General features: G+C 41.0%; 1 protein-coding gene across 1 annotated transcript in view; it reads right to left on the bottom strand.

Annotated features, from left to right (window-relative positions):
- The window catches only part of ZYG11A (zyg-11 family member A, cell cycle regulator), an 85582-nt gene extending 73751 nt beyond the window's left edge, over positions 1-11831 (bottom strand). The window contains 1 exon segment of the mRNA XM_006730739.3: positions 11535-11831. Within this exon segment, the coding sequence (XP_006730802.3) occupies positions 11535-11624 (90 nt within the window). The 5' untranslated portion in view covers positions 11625-11831.
- Between the last annotated feature and the right edge of the window lie 4126 nt (positions 11832-15957).

The following is a 15957-nucleotide window of genomic DNA, read 5'->3' as shown; positions in this document are numbered from 1 at the left end:
GATCCAGCCCCACATTGGGCTCTCTGCTTAGGGGGAGTCTGCTTCTCCTTCTCCCTCTCCCTCTGTGCTCTCTCTCAAATAAATAAAATCTTTTTTTTTTTTTTTAAAGATTTTTTATTTATTTATCTGAGAGAGAGAATGGGAGACAGAGAGCATGAGAGGGGGAGGATCAGAGGGAGAAGCAGACTCCCTGCTGAGCAGGGAGCCCGATGCGGGACTCGATCCCGGGACTCCAGGATCATGACCTGAGCCGAAGGCAGTAGCTTAACCAACTGAGCCACCCAGGCGCCCCATCAAATAAATAAAATCTTAAAAAAAAAAAAAAAAAAACCTCTTAAACTAATGCCATGGCTAATAATTTAGAAAATACATTAAAATGCTGAATCAAATCATAATCAAGTTGTCAGGCCCTCATGCTGCAGCTCTACCTTTGGCATTTCAATTACATATGGCATTAGAGTTTTGATTTCCACAATGCGTTGAGAGCACACAAGAAACAAGACCATTTCTTTTAAAAAGCATCATTTGCCAAACCCTTTCTTACAATCAATTCCAAATCTTCCAAGAGAATCAAGCAATATAAGTTCACATTGCAATCTGGATCAATCTAGTTTTAATCACATTTCCCCCTTTTCTAGAAATTAGTGTGCTAAAAATAGCACGTTTTCAAATAAACTAACATAATGGGTAATTGTATTCCTTCTACTGTCTTGGATGGATACAGACTAACAAGAAAAATTTGCACTCAAAAACACTATTTTTAATTCCTTGAAATACAGACAGTAGAGAATTTTTAACAGTTTCTATAAGACACACCAATTTAAGATCAGTAATTGTTTATTGTGGCTAATTCTATTTATCAGCTGTCATAAAGCATGCATGGGAACTAGTTGCTGTGCTCAAGTACCATCTCTTGAAAACCAGAACATGAAAACAAATTCTGACCCACCAATAGGCTGTCAATGACCTTTCACTCAGATATTAAATTTCCCCAATGTTGAAATTAGAATAAAAAGCAGCTATGTCTTTATGTGACTTTTCCCCAGCAGGAGTACAACCCGGGACACATAGCAAAGGCTCAATGAGCATATGTTAAAAGAATAAACAATAAAAATAATGTCAAGGTTCAAGAGTTTACAATATGTACCAAAAAGTAAGAAGTATTCACACAGCTTTACTTTTGGCAATAGATCAAGCTGCAAAAAAAGTTACATATATGATCTTTATAAATTATTTCATTTTGGGGCTCCTGGGTGGCTCAGTCTGTTAAGCAGCTGCCTTCCACTTAGGTCATGATCTTGGAGTCCTGGGATCAAGCCCTGCATCCGGCTCCCTGCTCAGCGGGGAGTCTGCTTCTCCCTCTGCCCTTGACCCCCTGCTAGTACCCACCCACTCTCTCTCAAATAAATAAATTAATTACTTCATTACCAATCTACCTTGCTATATGAATTGCTATCTAGATGACCTTGCATTACTGCATCCTATAAAGAAAAGTTTGGTGACTATTTGTTAGAATGTGAATAATTGGGGCGCCTGGGTGGCTTAGTCGTTAAGCGTCTGCCTTCGGCTCAGGTCGTGATCCCAGCGTCCTGGGATCGAGCCCCGCATCGGGCTCCCTGCTCAGCGGAGAGCCTGCGAGTTCTCCCTCTCCCACTCCCTCTGCTTGTGTTCCCTCTCTCGCTGTGTTTCTCTCTGTCAAATAAATAAATAAAATCTTTAAAAAAAAAAAAAAAAGAATGTGAATAATTTCCTAATTTATCTATTTCATAACTGATGATACTGGATTTGTTATTGTTTCATTCTTTATAAAAGTAAGTATGAAGATATCTCAAATTCATTTTGGAAGTATGAAGAGGATAAATATAAATAACTAAAAAGTGAAGTACCTGTACATTCAAATGATTATTTTTAACCACTCCTTTATACAGACATATTGGGGAATGGAACAGTACTGAAAGAAGATTTCTCAGGATTAATAACATAATTTGATAAAGAGTAGAACATCTGAACAGAACTGGGGTGAACAAGCAGTATCAACCTATCAAAACCCACTGTTTCTATTTCTTTTGTTTTACATGACCGTGCTTTATATGGAAGGTATACCGTAAATTCAATTTAAAACAAAATCCTATCCATATATACATTATTTTTAAGTCGGCTCTACACCCAATGTGGGACTTGAACTCTTGACCCCAAGATCAAGACTGCTCTACTGACTAAGCCCAGGCACCCCTCCTATCCATTTATTCTAGTATATGTGCTGCCGAAGCAAGCACTTCTATCCATATATTCTAAATACACAATTTTATAAAGTACTCTTGTGAATTTGGAACATGCTCCTTGTAGTATGTGATTATTACAAGATCACATTCAAAGCCCATGCTATATCAATGGTGAATGTGAAATTCTATTTAAGCATAATATAGATTCCATTATTTCTCATTTTAAAGACCTATACTTTCTGGGGCGCCTGGGTGGCTCAGTCGGTTAAGCGGCTGCCTTCGGCTCAGGTCATGATCCCGGAGTCCCAGGATCTAGTCCCACATCAGGCTCCCTGCTCAGCAGAGAGCCTGCTTCTTCCTCTGCCCCTCACCCCGTTTGTGCTCTCTCTCACTCTCTCTCTAATAAATAAACAAAAATCTTTTAAAGTAAATAAATAAATAAAATAAATACCTATACATTCTAAGAATAAATCAATTCCCTGTCCAGGATAACCACCAAGTCAAACTCCATTGTCACAAACTTTTTGATTTAGAGTCAGGAGCTGTGTGACACATGAAGTTTTATATAAATGTGGATGGATTATCACTAACCTCCACAATTCCTAAAAAAGAATTTTAATCTAAGGTTACAGAGGCAATGCACATACACTGTGTGCTAAGAAGTCTAGGTCCTTCCACTGACAGAGAAATTACTGATACTTTCTTGTTCTTAATGAACACCCCATACAAACACACATTTCCAATACTTTAGCAAAATCCTAACAGTTCTACCTATCGGGTAGCTTCAATTTGCCACCTACCTCCCACCCAGATTCACCCCCTTATTCTTCACCCTGCTCTCTATTCCTGGAGGTCAGTGGATCCCATGAAGAGATTCCCTTGCCCTGCTATCAGTTTGGTTCTGACAATGTGAAACTCCCAAAGAAGACAGGAAGGTGAATTAAGTTAGAACATGTATTCCTATCCTAGTGTGACTATACAAATGCCACAAAAAATGGAATGGCTCAAAATAACAGAAATTTATTCTCTCAGAGTTCTGGAGGACAGAAATCCAAAAATCAAGTCTGCTGTGAGCAGAGCCATTCTCCTCTGAACGCACTAGGCAAAAACTGTTCCTTTATTAGCTTGTGGTGGCTCCTGGCTTTCCCTGGCTGTGGCAACATAACTCTGATATCTGCCTCCATCTTCACATGACCTTCCTCCCTGTGTCTCTAGGTCTCAAATCTCCCTCCCTTTTCTCATAAAGATCCCACCAGTCACTGGATTTAGGTGGACCCTAAATCCAGATAATTTCAACAAGATTCTCAACTTAGGAACGCCTGAGTGGCGCAGTTTGTTGAATGTCCAACTCATGGTTTCAACTCAGGTTGTGATCCTCAGGGTCGTGGGATCGAGCCACGTGGGGCTCCACACTTGATGCGGAGTCTGCTTGAGATTCTCTCTCCCTCTGCCCCTCCTGCTTGTGCTCTAGCTCTCTTTAGGATAAATAAATAAATCTTAAAAACAAACAAACAAACAACATTCTCAACTTAATTGCATTTGCAAAGACCCTATCTCCAAATAAGGTCAAATTTATAGATTCCAGGAGTTAAGACGTGAACATGTTTTTGGGGGGCATGGTTCAACCCACTACAGATTATTTCCCCTGCTCTCTCTCTTTAAGGTTGCCTTGAGGGGCTGTGTCCCGCCAATTACTGCTTTAAAGTTAGCTCTCTCTCCTGGCTATAGACTGAATGCCTGTGCTCCTCAAAAATTCTTATGTTGAAATCTAACCCCCACTTTGATGATATTTGGAGGTAGGAACCTTTGGGAAGTGATTAGGTCATAAGCCCTCATGAATGGAATTAGTGCCCTTATAAAAGAGACTCCAGAGCACTCCCTTCCCCTTTCTGCCATGTAAGAACACAGCAAAAAGTATCTATGAAACAAGAAGTGGGTTCCCACCAGACACCAAATCTGCCAGCAGATATGGACTTGATCTTGGACTTCCTAGCCTCCAAAACTACGAGAAATAAATTTCTGTTGTTTATAAGTCACCTAGTCTATGGTATTTTTGTTACGGCAGCCTGAAGACTAAGACACTCCTTCTGGGAGGTCATCTGGGCCCAAGGATGGCAATAGTTACTTAGTGGGCATGGAGTAATACATTATTGTGCTTCTCCATAACTCACCCTATTATCTTTGGAAGTAGTCCTTTAATTATGGGTGAAATTAATTTGGAAGGTTTAACAGGCATATGCACAGCAAGAAACAGATGACACATCCTGTTCTGAATGTATCATCTATTTCTTGCTGTGCATATGCCTGTTAAATCTTCCAAATTAATTTCTAGTCCATCCCCTTCTTTCTAGCTACACTACCAGTTTCTTCTTTTTTTTTTTTTTTTAACACTACCAATTTCTTTTTTTTTTTAAGATTTTATTTATTTGACAGAGAGAGACACAGCGAGAGAGGGAACACAAGCAGGGGGAGTGGCAGAAGAAGCGGGCTTCCTGCCCAGCAGGGAGCCCAATGCGGGGCTTGATCCCAGGACCCCCAGGATCATGACCTGAGCCGAAGGCAGACGCTTAACGACTGAGCCACCCAGGCGCCCCTACACTACCAATTTCTAATCCAAGTTACTACCATATCTTACCTAGAATACTGAGAAATTATAAATTAATTTCTCTACTTTTGCTCCTAATCCTTTTCCAATCCATCTCTACCTGGAGTCTAGACTCATCATTTCTAAAATATAAACTGTACCATGTAACTCTAATAAACATGTTTTATTTATTAAGATTTTATTTATTAGAGAGAGAGAGAGCATGAGTAAGCAGGGAGAGGAGCATAAAGGGGAGGGAAAAGTAGACTCTGTGCTGAGCACAGAGCCCGATGCAGGGTTCGATCTCACGACCCTGAGATCATGACCTGAGCCAAAATCAAGAGTTGGACAATTAACCAACTGAGCCAACCATATTTAACATGTTTTAAAGACAAGGACTTTAAGGGGCACCTCGCTGGCTCAGTCAGGAAAGCATGTGACTCTTGATCTCAGGGTCATGAGTTTGAGCCCATGAGTGTAGAGATTACTTAAAAATAAAATCTTAAAAAAATATAAAATAAAGACAAGGACTTTAAAACAGATATTATAATTCATGGATATAAAGGAGAACATGAGCATAATGAGAGATTAAGTATGGAATCTCAACAGAGAAATGGAAGATCTGAAAAAGACCCAATGGAACTTCTAGAGTTGAAAAGTAAAATGCCTAAAATAAATAATGCAGCAGATGAGATTAACAGATTAGAAACTACAAAATCAGACATCAGTGAAGTTGAAGGTAGTGCAATAGAAACTATCTAAACTGAAACAGGAAAATGTTGGCAAAAAATAAATAAATAAAAAGTAAGCATAAAGCCCCAAGTCACAGTCTTAAGCAGTCTAATATAAACATGTGATTGAAACTTCAGAAGACAGGAGATAGAGGGGGAAAAAAATTTTTTTTTTTAAATAATGGTCAACAAAGACACTGTCCTATCCTTGGAATCTATGCAGTTGTTTTTGTTAAATATTTATTGAATCTCACAGTTAATTCACTGGGTACAAAGAACAACTTAAACAAATGCAATGCCTTTCTTTAAAAAGTCAAAATATGTCCAATTAGATACAAAATATAAACCCACTGATCCCAGAAGCAAAACAGACCCAAAATGAAATAAACTAAAGATCCCACAATATGGGAAATGTCTAAAAACCAACGATGAAAAGAAAAATCCTAACATGGAAGGTTGAGGGGCGGATTGTGGTACAGGTCTTTTTTTAAAAGTATGACCACTGAATTTTCATCAGATGCAAGACTAGCCAGAAGACGATGAATTACCTTTTTTAAGTAGGTTCCGTCCTCAGTATGGAGCCCAACACGGGACTTGAACCCATGACCCTGAGATAGAAACCTGGGCTGAGACCAAGAGTTGGACACTTAACTGACTGAGCCACCCAGGTGCCCCAATGAAATATGTTTGTTTGTTTTTTAAGGATTTTTATTTATTTATTTGACAGAGAGAGATACAGGGAGAGAGGGAACACAAGCAGGGGGAAAGGGAGAAGCAGGCTTCCCGCTGAGCAGGGAGCCTGATGCGGAGCTCGATCCCAGGATAAATCATAAATTTATAAATAAATAAATTTATAAATTTATATTTATTTATAATAAATAAATAAATATTTATATATATTTATACATATAATCTCAATATAAATAAATAAATCTCAAATAAATAAATAAATCTTTAAAAAAAAAAAAAGACCAAGGGAAGGGAAAAAGAAAAAAAGAAAGGAGAGAAACAGAACAGTGAGTCAACAGAAAAGATAAAATGGAACTTAAAAAATGTTCAATTCAAAAGTCAGGGAAGGGCACGCCTTGGTGACTCAGTCAGTTAAACATCTGCCTGTGGTCCAGGGTCCTGAGATGGAGGGGCTCCTTGCTCAGCAGGGAGCCTGCTTTTCCCTCTGCCTACCATTCCCCGTTTGCAAATAAACGAAATCTTAAAAAAAAAGTCAGGGAAGGAAGAAACAAGACAACAAACAACAGGACAAATAGAACACGAATAGCAACATAGTAGTCTTAAACCTCACAATTTTGAGTAATTACATTTACTCTAATTTAAAAGGCACACATTGGGTGCCTGGGTGGCTCAGTTGGTTAAGCGACTGCCTTTGGCTCAGGTCATGATCCTGGAGTCCCTGGATCGAGTCCCGCGTCGGGCTCCCTGCTCGGCAGGGAGCCTGCTTCTCCCTCTGACCCTCCCCCCTCTCATGTGCTCTCTCTCTCAAATAAATAAATAAAAAATCTTTAAAAAAATAAAAATAAAGGCACACATTGTCAAACTGGATAAAAAAGACTTTTGTTTACAAGAGATGTGCTTTAAACAAACAATACAAGACTGTTAAACACTAATCATATGGAAAATGGAGTTAACTATATTAGTGTCAAAAGAAGAAGGCTTCTGGGCAAGAATATTACCAGAAATCATAAAAATAAAAGGATTAATTCATCAAGAAGACATACTTCCTAAATGTATATGCACTTACTAACAGCGTTAAAATTCATGAGGCAAAAACTGAAAGAATAAAAAGAAAAATCCACAATTACATTTGGAAATAAACACTCATCTTCAGCAATTGATAAAAAACAAGTAGTTGGAAAATGAGTAAGAATATAGAAAACTAATATTATCAACCAACTTGACCTGACATTCATAGAATATTATATCCAAATGTACAATATTATTCTTTAAGTGCACATGAATGTGCACCAGGATAGACCATATCTGAGCCATAAAACAAATCTCAATAAATATAAATGGATTAAAATCAGAGAGTTCTATGATCATAGTTCTCTGACAACAATTACATTAGAAATCAATTTAAAAACAATTGTGAAATATCCCCAACTGTTTGGTAATGAAGCAATACATTTCTAAATATCCCATGGCTCAAATAAGATCTCATAATGGAAATTAGAAAATAATTTGAACAATGTGTCAGAATTTATGGGTATTAACCAAAGCTGTGTTAGAGGAAATGTATAGCTCTAAATGTTTTTCTTTCTTTTTTTTTTTTTTTAAAAGATTTTATTTATTTATTTGACAGAGAGAGACGCAGCGAGAGAGGGAACACAAGCAGGGGGAGTGGGAGAGGGAGAAGCAGACTTCCCGCGGAACAGGGAGCCTGACGCGGGGCTCGATCCCAGGACCCCAGGATCACGACCTGAGCCGAAGGCAGATGCTTAACAACTGAGCCACCCAGGCGCCCTGCTCTAAATGTTTCTATTATAAACAAGAAAGATATAAAATTAATGACCTAAGTTCCCACCTTAAAAAGATAAAAAAGAGAGTAAGTTAAACCCAGAGTAAACATAAGAAACTATAAAGATAGGAGCAGAAATAAGAGAAAACAGATGTACAATGGATATAAATCAAAGCCAAAAGTCAGTTCTTCAAAAAAACTTATTACCAAATCCCTAAGTACAAAGACTAAGAGAAAGAAAAAAGAGAAAACACCAATACCAGGAACAAAAGACTGAACGTCATTACAGATCCTATAAGCATTAAAAGGATAATAAAGGAATTGTGTGAACAATTTTGCCAATAAATTTGGTAATTCAGATGAAATACGGAAATTACTAGAATAACAAACTACAAAAACTGACAATCTAGGGGCGCCTGGGTGGCTCAGTTGGTTAAGCGACTGCCTTCGGCTCAGGTCATGATCCTGGAGTCCCGGGATCGAGTCCCACATCGGGCTCCCTGTTCAGCGGGGGGTCTGCTTCTCCCTCTGACCCTCTTCCCTCTTGTGCTCTCTGTCTCTCATTCTCTCTCTCAAATAAATAAATAAAATCTTTAAAAAAAAAACCTGACAATCTGTTAGACATAAGATTCCTAAACGTGTGTGCACTTCTTGATAAATTGACCCTTTTATAAATATAAAATGAAAGTATATGAATAGCTCTCCCAAAGAAATTCAAGTCTCAATGGCTTCACTGGTGAGTTCTATTAAACATCAAAGGAAGAAATAATCTTGGGGTTGAGTTCAAGCCCCACAATGGAGGTAGAGTTTACTTAAAAGAAATAAATAGGAGGTGCCTGCATGGCGCAGTCGGTTAAGCGCCGGACTCTTGATTTCGGCTCAGGTCATGATCTCAGGGTTGTGAGATCGAGCTCCACATTGGGCTCCGCACTCAGCTCAGGGTCTACTTAAGACCCTCTCTCCTGGGGCGCCTGGGTGGCTCAGGCGTTAAGCGTCCACCTTCAGCTCAGGTCATGATCCCAGGTCCTGCTCGGCGGGAAGCCTGCTTCTCCCTCTCTCACTCCCCCTGCTTGTGTTCCCTCTCTCGCTGTCTGTCAAATATATAAATAAAATCTTTAAAAAAAAAAAAAAAGACCCTCTCTCCCTTTGCCCCTCCACCCCGCTCTCTCTCTGACTCTCTCAAATAAATAAATAAAATCTTTTAAAAAAGAAAGAAAAAAATTATAAAAAAAAAAAAAAAAAAGAATACCCATGCTCCACAAACCAAAAAAATTGAATAGGAAAAAAGAATTTCAATAGGGGACATTTCCCAATTCATTTTTTCAGGCTAGCATTATCCTAATACTAAAACTAGATAAAATATTTCTGGAGAGCAATTTTCCTCATAAACATGGACATAAAAATACTTAACAAAATATCAGTAAATAGAATCCTGTGATATATAAAAAATACATCATGACCAGGTGGGGATTATTCCTAGAATGTAAAGTTAAATTCACAATAAAATCCATTTCTATTTCTAGCAAAAATAGAAGAAAACTTCCTTAATTTGATATAGGGCATCTATGGAAAAACCTACAGCCAGTATCATACTTAAAGGTGAAAGATCTAGAATACAAAGATGTCTACTCTCACAACGTCAACGTTCTACAAAGGTCCTAGAAAATGCAATTTAAAAAAAGGAAGCAAGGGGGCGCCTGGGTGGCTCAGTCGGTTGGGCGTCCGCCTTCAGCTCCGGTCATGATCTCCGGGTCCTGGGATGGAGCCCCGCCTCCGGCTCTCTGCTTGGAGGGGAGTCTGCTTCTCTCTCTCACTCTAGCCTGTGTTCACCCCACTCCAAATAAATAAATAAAATCTTTTAAAAAAAAAAAAAAGGGAAAGGAAATAAAAAGCATAGACTTAAAAAAAAAAAAGCTGAACTAAAAGGGAATAAAGTAAAGCTGTCTTTATTTGCTGATGACATGATTGTGAAGAAAACCTTAAGAAATCTAAAAAAAAAAAAAAACCTAGAGAAAAGTGAACCTAGCAGGTTGGAGAACACAAGATCAATAAACCAAAAAAAGAAAAAAAATTGTATTGTTTTTAAAAATATTTACAGTATCAAAAATAGAGATCAATTTAACAAAATATGTGAAAGACCTTTATATCAAAAACCACAACACATAAAAGCAACATAGACAAATGGAGAAACAGACATCATAAGTGAAAATGTATTCGTGCATTGCATTAATTTTTAAAATTAATTTAAAATAAAATCTTAAAAATAAAACGACTGTATACAGTACACTATGGAACCAGACAGAAAACGGGTTGATCACTTTTCTAAGGAAATTTGTTTTAATTTCAGGCAGCGGCAACAAAAAATGTGCTTGAGATACTGCGCTAGCACACGCTTAAAATCCCAGCTTTTCTATTAGGTACAAACAAATTTACAAATCATATACCAGCATTTAAAAGTGAGTCCAAAAAAAGTACAGGAGCACAGGCAAGATCTTTGCAGGGCACAAAAGCCTTCCAACAAGGCGTTGTATGCAAAGTACAACCTCAGTGAATATTTCCTTCCCTCCGTATTTTAGGTTCACTAGAGCCTTCACTAGATTTTGAGTTCTACGAAGGTGACCCTTGAGGCGCTGTAGAATGTGGAGTCTGACTTCAGAACACCTGATGTCAGGTTCAGGTTCTTGAGCAAATCAACTAACTTTCAGAGTTCTCAACTTCTCTACACTCTAGTAAAATAGAAGTTCCTGGGATCTACACCAGTAAAATAGAGACTATCAATGCCTACAAAAGACAGGAGATAACCAAATTACTCTAGAAACGAGACACTTAACACACAGTAAGCAGCAAATACACTCTTTTGGTTTGCATTTGGTAAGTTTAGTTTAATAGGAATTCCGTTGGGGGGGGGAGAGAACACGTGAAATGAAGGAATTTCAGTCTTGGGGTTCCAGTTCTCCCCGCCGGGCTCAGGAGGGCCTTCCAGTTAGAGCTGCCAGGCCCAAGGCCTCGGGTAATAGGGACTGCTGGGTCACAGCCTCTGTGGGGTACCACGCCCACAACGCACGTGGCAGTAAGGTCGAGGTTTGGGGCATTTGGCTCCATTTTGACAGTAATAAGCGCCACCGTCTACTGCCGGCCAAGCCTAGTGCTACGACCAGAGCTTACTTGCAAACTTATCCCACCCTGCAAAAGACCGGCTGCCTTCCGCAAACACAGGTGAAAGTCGGAGACCGGAGGAGAGGACTACCCCCTCCCCAAGGTCACTCGGGGGGCGGCACTTGCCCGCGCCGCGCCTCCACGCTAAGGCGCGAGGTCAGCGCGCTCCGCCCGGAGGCTGGGACGCCCCGGGCAGAAAACTCCCTTCCAGCAAGCACCTTCCCAGCGACGACAGGAGCCCAGCCGCGGCTCAGCCTTTCAGACTTTATCCCCGCGTCGGGCAAACGAACCAGCAAGTGCCTCCGCGCAGTCCCCGACGACTCCCTGACGACCGTGGCGTCCCGCCGAGGTCCCGCCCCCGTGCTCACCTGCACCACGCAGCAACCCAGCGCATCCTTCTGAGCGTCAGGAGGTTCGATGGTCCGGGGCGAGAGGCCCGGGTGCAAGAAGTGAACCATGGCGACCCCCTTCGGTGGGGCGTCAGGAGAGAGCGGGCGTCGAGCCGGGAGTCGAGCCGGGACCCGGATCCCGCGAGAGGAGTCGACTCCAGCCGGGAAGCAGCTTGAGCCGCGCCGGCTCCTAGGCAGAGTACGCAGCCCTCACGCCACTCCGTCCCGGCCGCAAGAGTTTTGAAACGCCCGGCGTGGCGGCGCGCACGCGCCCGCCGCAGCCTCGCCCCTCCCGCGGAGGCCTGACCGCCGCAGACCCCGCCCCCAGGATGGGCTCTCCCCTCGCCTATTCTCCCCTCCCCCCCACAAAGCCGACCACTACCCCACCCCCTCAGGGCCCAAGTGCACCCCTTCGGGCACCCCATCGCAAGCAGCTTAATACCTGCTGTGCCACTCACCCAACTTCTACTCACCCCTCTGAGACCAACTTCCCTCAAACCCACACCTCAAAGACTGATAGCGCATTCCTGGCGCCCCTCTAAAGCCTGCCCACAGACCACTTCAATGAAGTTGGGAAGTAGAATATGTTTTTATTTTTGTTTTCGTAATCTCTATACCCATCGTGAGGCTCGAACTCAGGACCTAAGATCAAGAGTCACATACTGGGGCGCCTGGGTGGCTCAGTCGTTAAGCGTCTGCCTTTGGCTCAGGTCATGATCCCAGATTCCTGGGATCCAGCCCCGCATGTGGCTCCCTGCTCGGTGGGAGCCTGCCTCTCCCTCTTCCACTCCCCTGCTTGTGTTCCCTCTTCCGCTGTGTCTCTCTCTGTGAAATAAATAAAATCTAGGGGAAAAAAAAGTTGCATACTGTACCCACTGAGTCAGCCAGGCACCTGTAGAATATGTATATATTAAAAATATTTATATTTTAATATAATGTTAAAAATATATATATTTTAAAGACCTTTCTCCTAAAACTCCTGCACAGGCACCTCTGTTATATCAGCCTTCTCTGTTTCAACTCCTACTGACATTGGAGGAATCAAATACCAAAACCACTTCTGACCTCTTAGGTCCACAAAATGAACTAGTCCACTTTCTTCTAACCTACAAGGTTCCAAGAAGATCCTTATAACCTGCTCCAAGAAATAAACCCTTAAAGAGCAGTAAATTAGTACACTTTAGCTAATTTAAGAAAAAATATGTCTTGAAAAGGGTAGTTCTATAAGAGTATGAAACTTGGATTTGAATCCTGGATTGGAATGCCTGCTCAGCCCTATCTACTAAGTTGTAAACCTTGGGCAAGAGTCTTAATTTCTCTGAAACGCAACATCCCCTTTGGTAAAGTAGGGTAAGAATGTGTTAGCACACAGAGTTGATGTAAAGATTAAACAAGATAATGTACATAAAAAACATAATAAGCAAGTCCTTGATAAGTGGATTCAAAGTACAAATACTTTGCAAAATGCTTTCCTTTCACATTTATTCTTTTATTTAATCCTCATACAAAAAAAAAAAATCCTTCTCAGTAGGTATCTCCGTTTTACCCACAGAGAAACTGAACACCTGAGAGGTTGAATAGACAAGGTAAATTGTACCCACCTGATGAGTGGAAAACCTGACAGTCAAAATCCAGTTTTCTAACTCCTAGCCAGTAAATGTTCGGGGGGTTTTCAGTGGACTATTTCATAACTTCTCTATCCTCAAACTTCCAACACCTCCTCCCCCAACCATATTCTCAGCTGCCTGTTTTATTGAAAAAAGAAAAGCAATTAAAAAAAAAAGACCGTACCAAGCTCCCGCCATCACATCTACCCACCTATCTGTATTGGCTGGCTTTGCCTTACCACCTATTACTATCACCTATTTTGCTCTTACCTAAGGCCGACTCCTGCACTTGGACTTGTCCACTAGATCTCATCCCCTCTTGCTTACTCAAAGATATCATCCAGCAGCATCCTTTCTTACTCCTGCATTATCATTTTTTCCCTCTTTCTTGGATCATTGCCACAGCATACAAACAAACTGAGGGGTGCCTGACTGGCTAAGTCAGTGCAGCGTGGGACTCTTGATTTTGGTTGTTAAGTTCCAGCCCCACTTTGGGTGCAGAGATTGCTTAAAAATAAAATATTTTTTAAAAAATTAAAAATTGGGGCACTTGGGTGGCTCAGTCAGTGAAAGCGTCTGCCTTGGGCTCAGGTCATGATCCCAGGGTCCTGGGATGGACCCTGCATTGGGCTCCCTGCTCAGCGGGGAGTCTACTTCTCCCTATCCCTTTGCTCCTCCTCCCTGCTTGTGTGCTCTCTCTCAAATATATATATAAATAAGTATCTTTTAAAAATAAATAATAAGTCAAACTGATACTTTTCCCATAATTAAAAACAAAAATACTTCTTTTAACCTAATTTCTCTATTCAGGTTGTTAAAATCAAAACAAATGGAGACCAGCTTTGAAAATTCCCTGAACAGAAAAAAAGTTTACTTTAGCTTATTTTGCAAAGCTAACTTAACCTAGGTCATTTCTTGCCTATGCTTCTGAAAATCATAAGCAAAACTTAAACTTGGGGTGCCTGCATGGCTCAGTCTGTTAAGCATCTGCCTTCGGCTCAGGTCATGTCCCGGGGTCCTGGGATCAAGCCCAGCATTGGGCTCCCTGCTCGGCTGAGAGCCTGCTTCTCTCTCTCCCTCTTCTGCTCCCCCTGCTTGTGTGCTCGCGCTCACTCTCTCTCTCTGTCAAATAAATAAATAAAATCTTAAAAAAAAAAAAACCAACCCACAGAACTTAAACTGTTTCCCAAGGTTCCTATGTGGTAACCACTGACCAATTCCCTATCATTTAAGAAAACTCTAGTATTATAACCAACCACTGTGAAGAGTAAACAATCCCTGCTTTCTCACTATATAAGCGGCTTTATAACCCCTGAACCTCAATCCATATTTTGGTTTTGAGTGCTCTTGGTTTGCAAAGTTTTGGTGTGCACAATAAACTTTTACTAATCACTACTTTGGTGATTCACTGGTTTTACTTCAATTATTTCTGAACTTTTGACAAGGTATTACCCCCATATCTGTTCTATGCTTTACAGCAAAGCTTCTCCATAGTATGGTCTGTATTCACTGTCTCTTACCATTTGCTTTCACCCTGACCACTCCATTAAACAGTTCTTGTCAACTTCCAAGTTGCTAAATTCAGTGGTCACTTTTCTTTCTTTGTCTTGACAATTCAGCAGCATTTGACCCAAGTGATTTCTTCTTCTTTAAAATACTTTCATTTGGCCTCCAGAACGTATCTCTTCCTCCCCTCCCATCCCTACCTCCTTCTTCTTTCTTTCTCTCTTCCTCCTACCTCATTGGCTGCTCCTTCTCATCCTCTTGATTCCAGAGTTCTACATCTTTGTGTATGCCAGGACTTAACACTTGTATACCTCTCCTCTATCCATTCTCTTTTACTCATGGGGATTTTATCTAGTTTCACAATTTTAAAAGCAATCTATATGCTGATGTATCCCTATTTTAATATGTCCACCCTATGCCTCACTTTAAAACTTCAGACTCATATCCAGCTGTCTATTCAACATATCCACCTGGTTATGAAAACAGCCTTAATGTGTCCAAAAGTAAACTCTTGATATCCTTCCCTAACTTGCTTTTCTTGTCAGTCTTTCCTATTTCAGGATATGCCAACTTCTTCATTTCAGTTGCTTATAAAATCTTGGAAATCATTTTTAACTCTTCTTTTATTCTTGTTTTCTAATTTTTAAAAAGATTTTATTTATTTATTTGAGAGAGAGAGCGCGGGCATGAGCAGTGGGAAGGGGCAGAGAGAGAGGGAGAAGCAGACTCCGTGTTGAACAGGGAGCCTGAAGCAGGACTCGATCCCAGGACCCTTGGATCATGACCTGAGCTGAAGGCAGGCGCCTTCTCAGGTGCCCCTCTTTTTTTTTTTTTTTTTGAAGTATGCGCTACGCCCAACATGGGGCTTGAACTCACGACTGCAAGATCAAGAGTCCCATGCTCTCCTAACTGAGCCAGCCAGGTGCCCCCTCATCTTTTATTCTTATATCCCCCCCTCCTATCTGGTAAGAAATTCTGTTGGTTCGGGGCGCCTGGGTGGCTCAGTTGTTAAGCGTCTGCCTTCGGCTCAGGTCATGGTCCCAGGGTCCTGGGATCGAGCCCTGCATCGGGCTCCCTGCTCAACAGGAAGCCTGCTTCTCCCTCTCCCACTCCCCCTGCTTGTGTTCCCTCTCTCGCTGTCTCTCTCTGTCAAATAAATAAATAAAATCTTTAAAAAAAAAAAAAAGAAATTCTGTTGGTTCTATCTTCAAAATATATCTAGAGACTATGTCTTACCTCTTCCCCAGGCCAAGTGCCTGTCACTGCCCACTTGGCTTTTTACAATATCC

Source organism: Leptonychotes weddellii, chromosome 4, assembly GCF_054177405.1.
Source record: "Leptonychotes weddellii isolate Sample4059 chromosome 4, ASM5417740v2, whole genome shotgun sequence".
NCBI lineage: Eukaryota > Metazoa > Chordata > Mammalia > Carnivora > Phocidae > Leptonychotes > Leptonychotes weddellii.
This window is presented reverse-complemented; position numbering and strand designations above follow the sequence as displayed.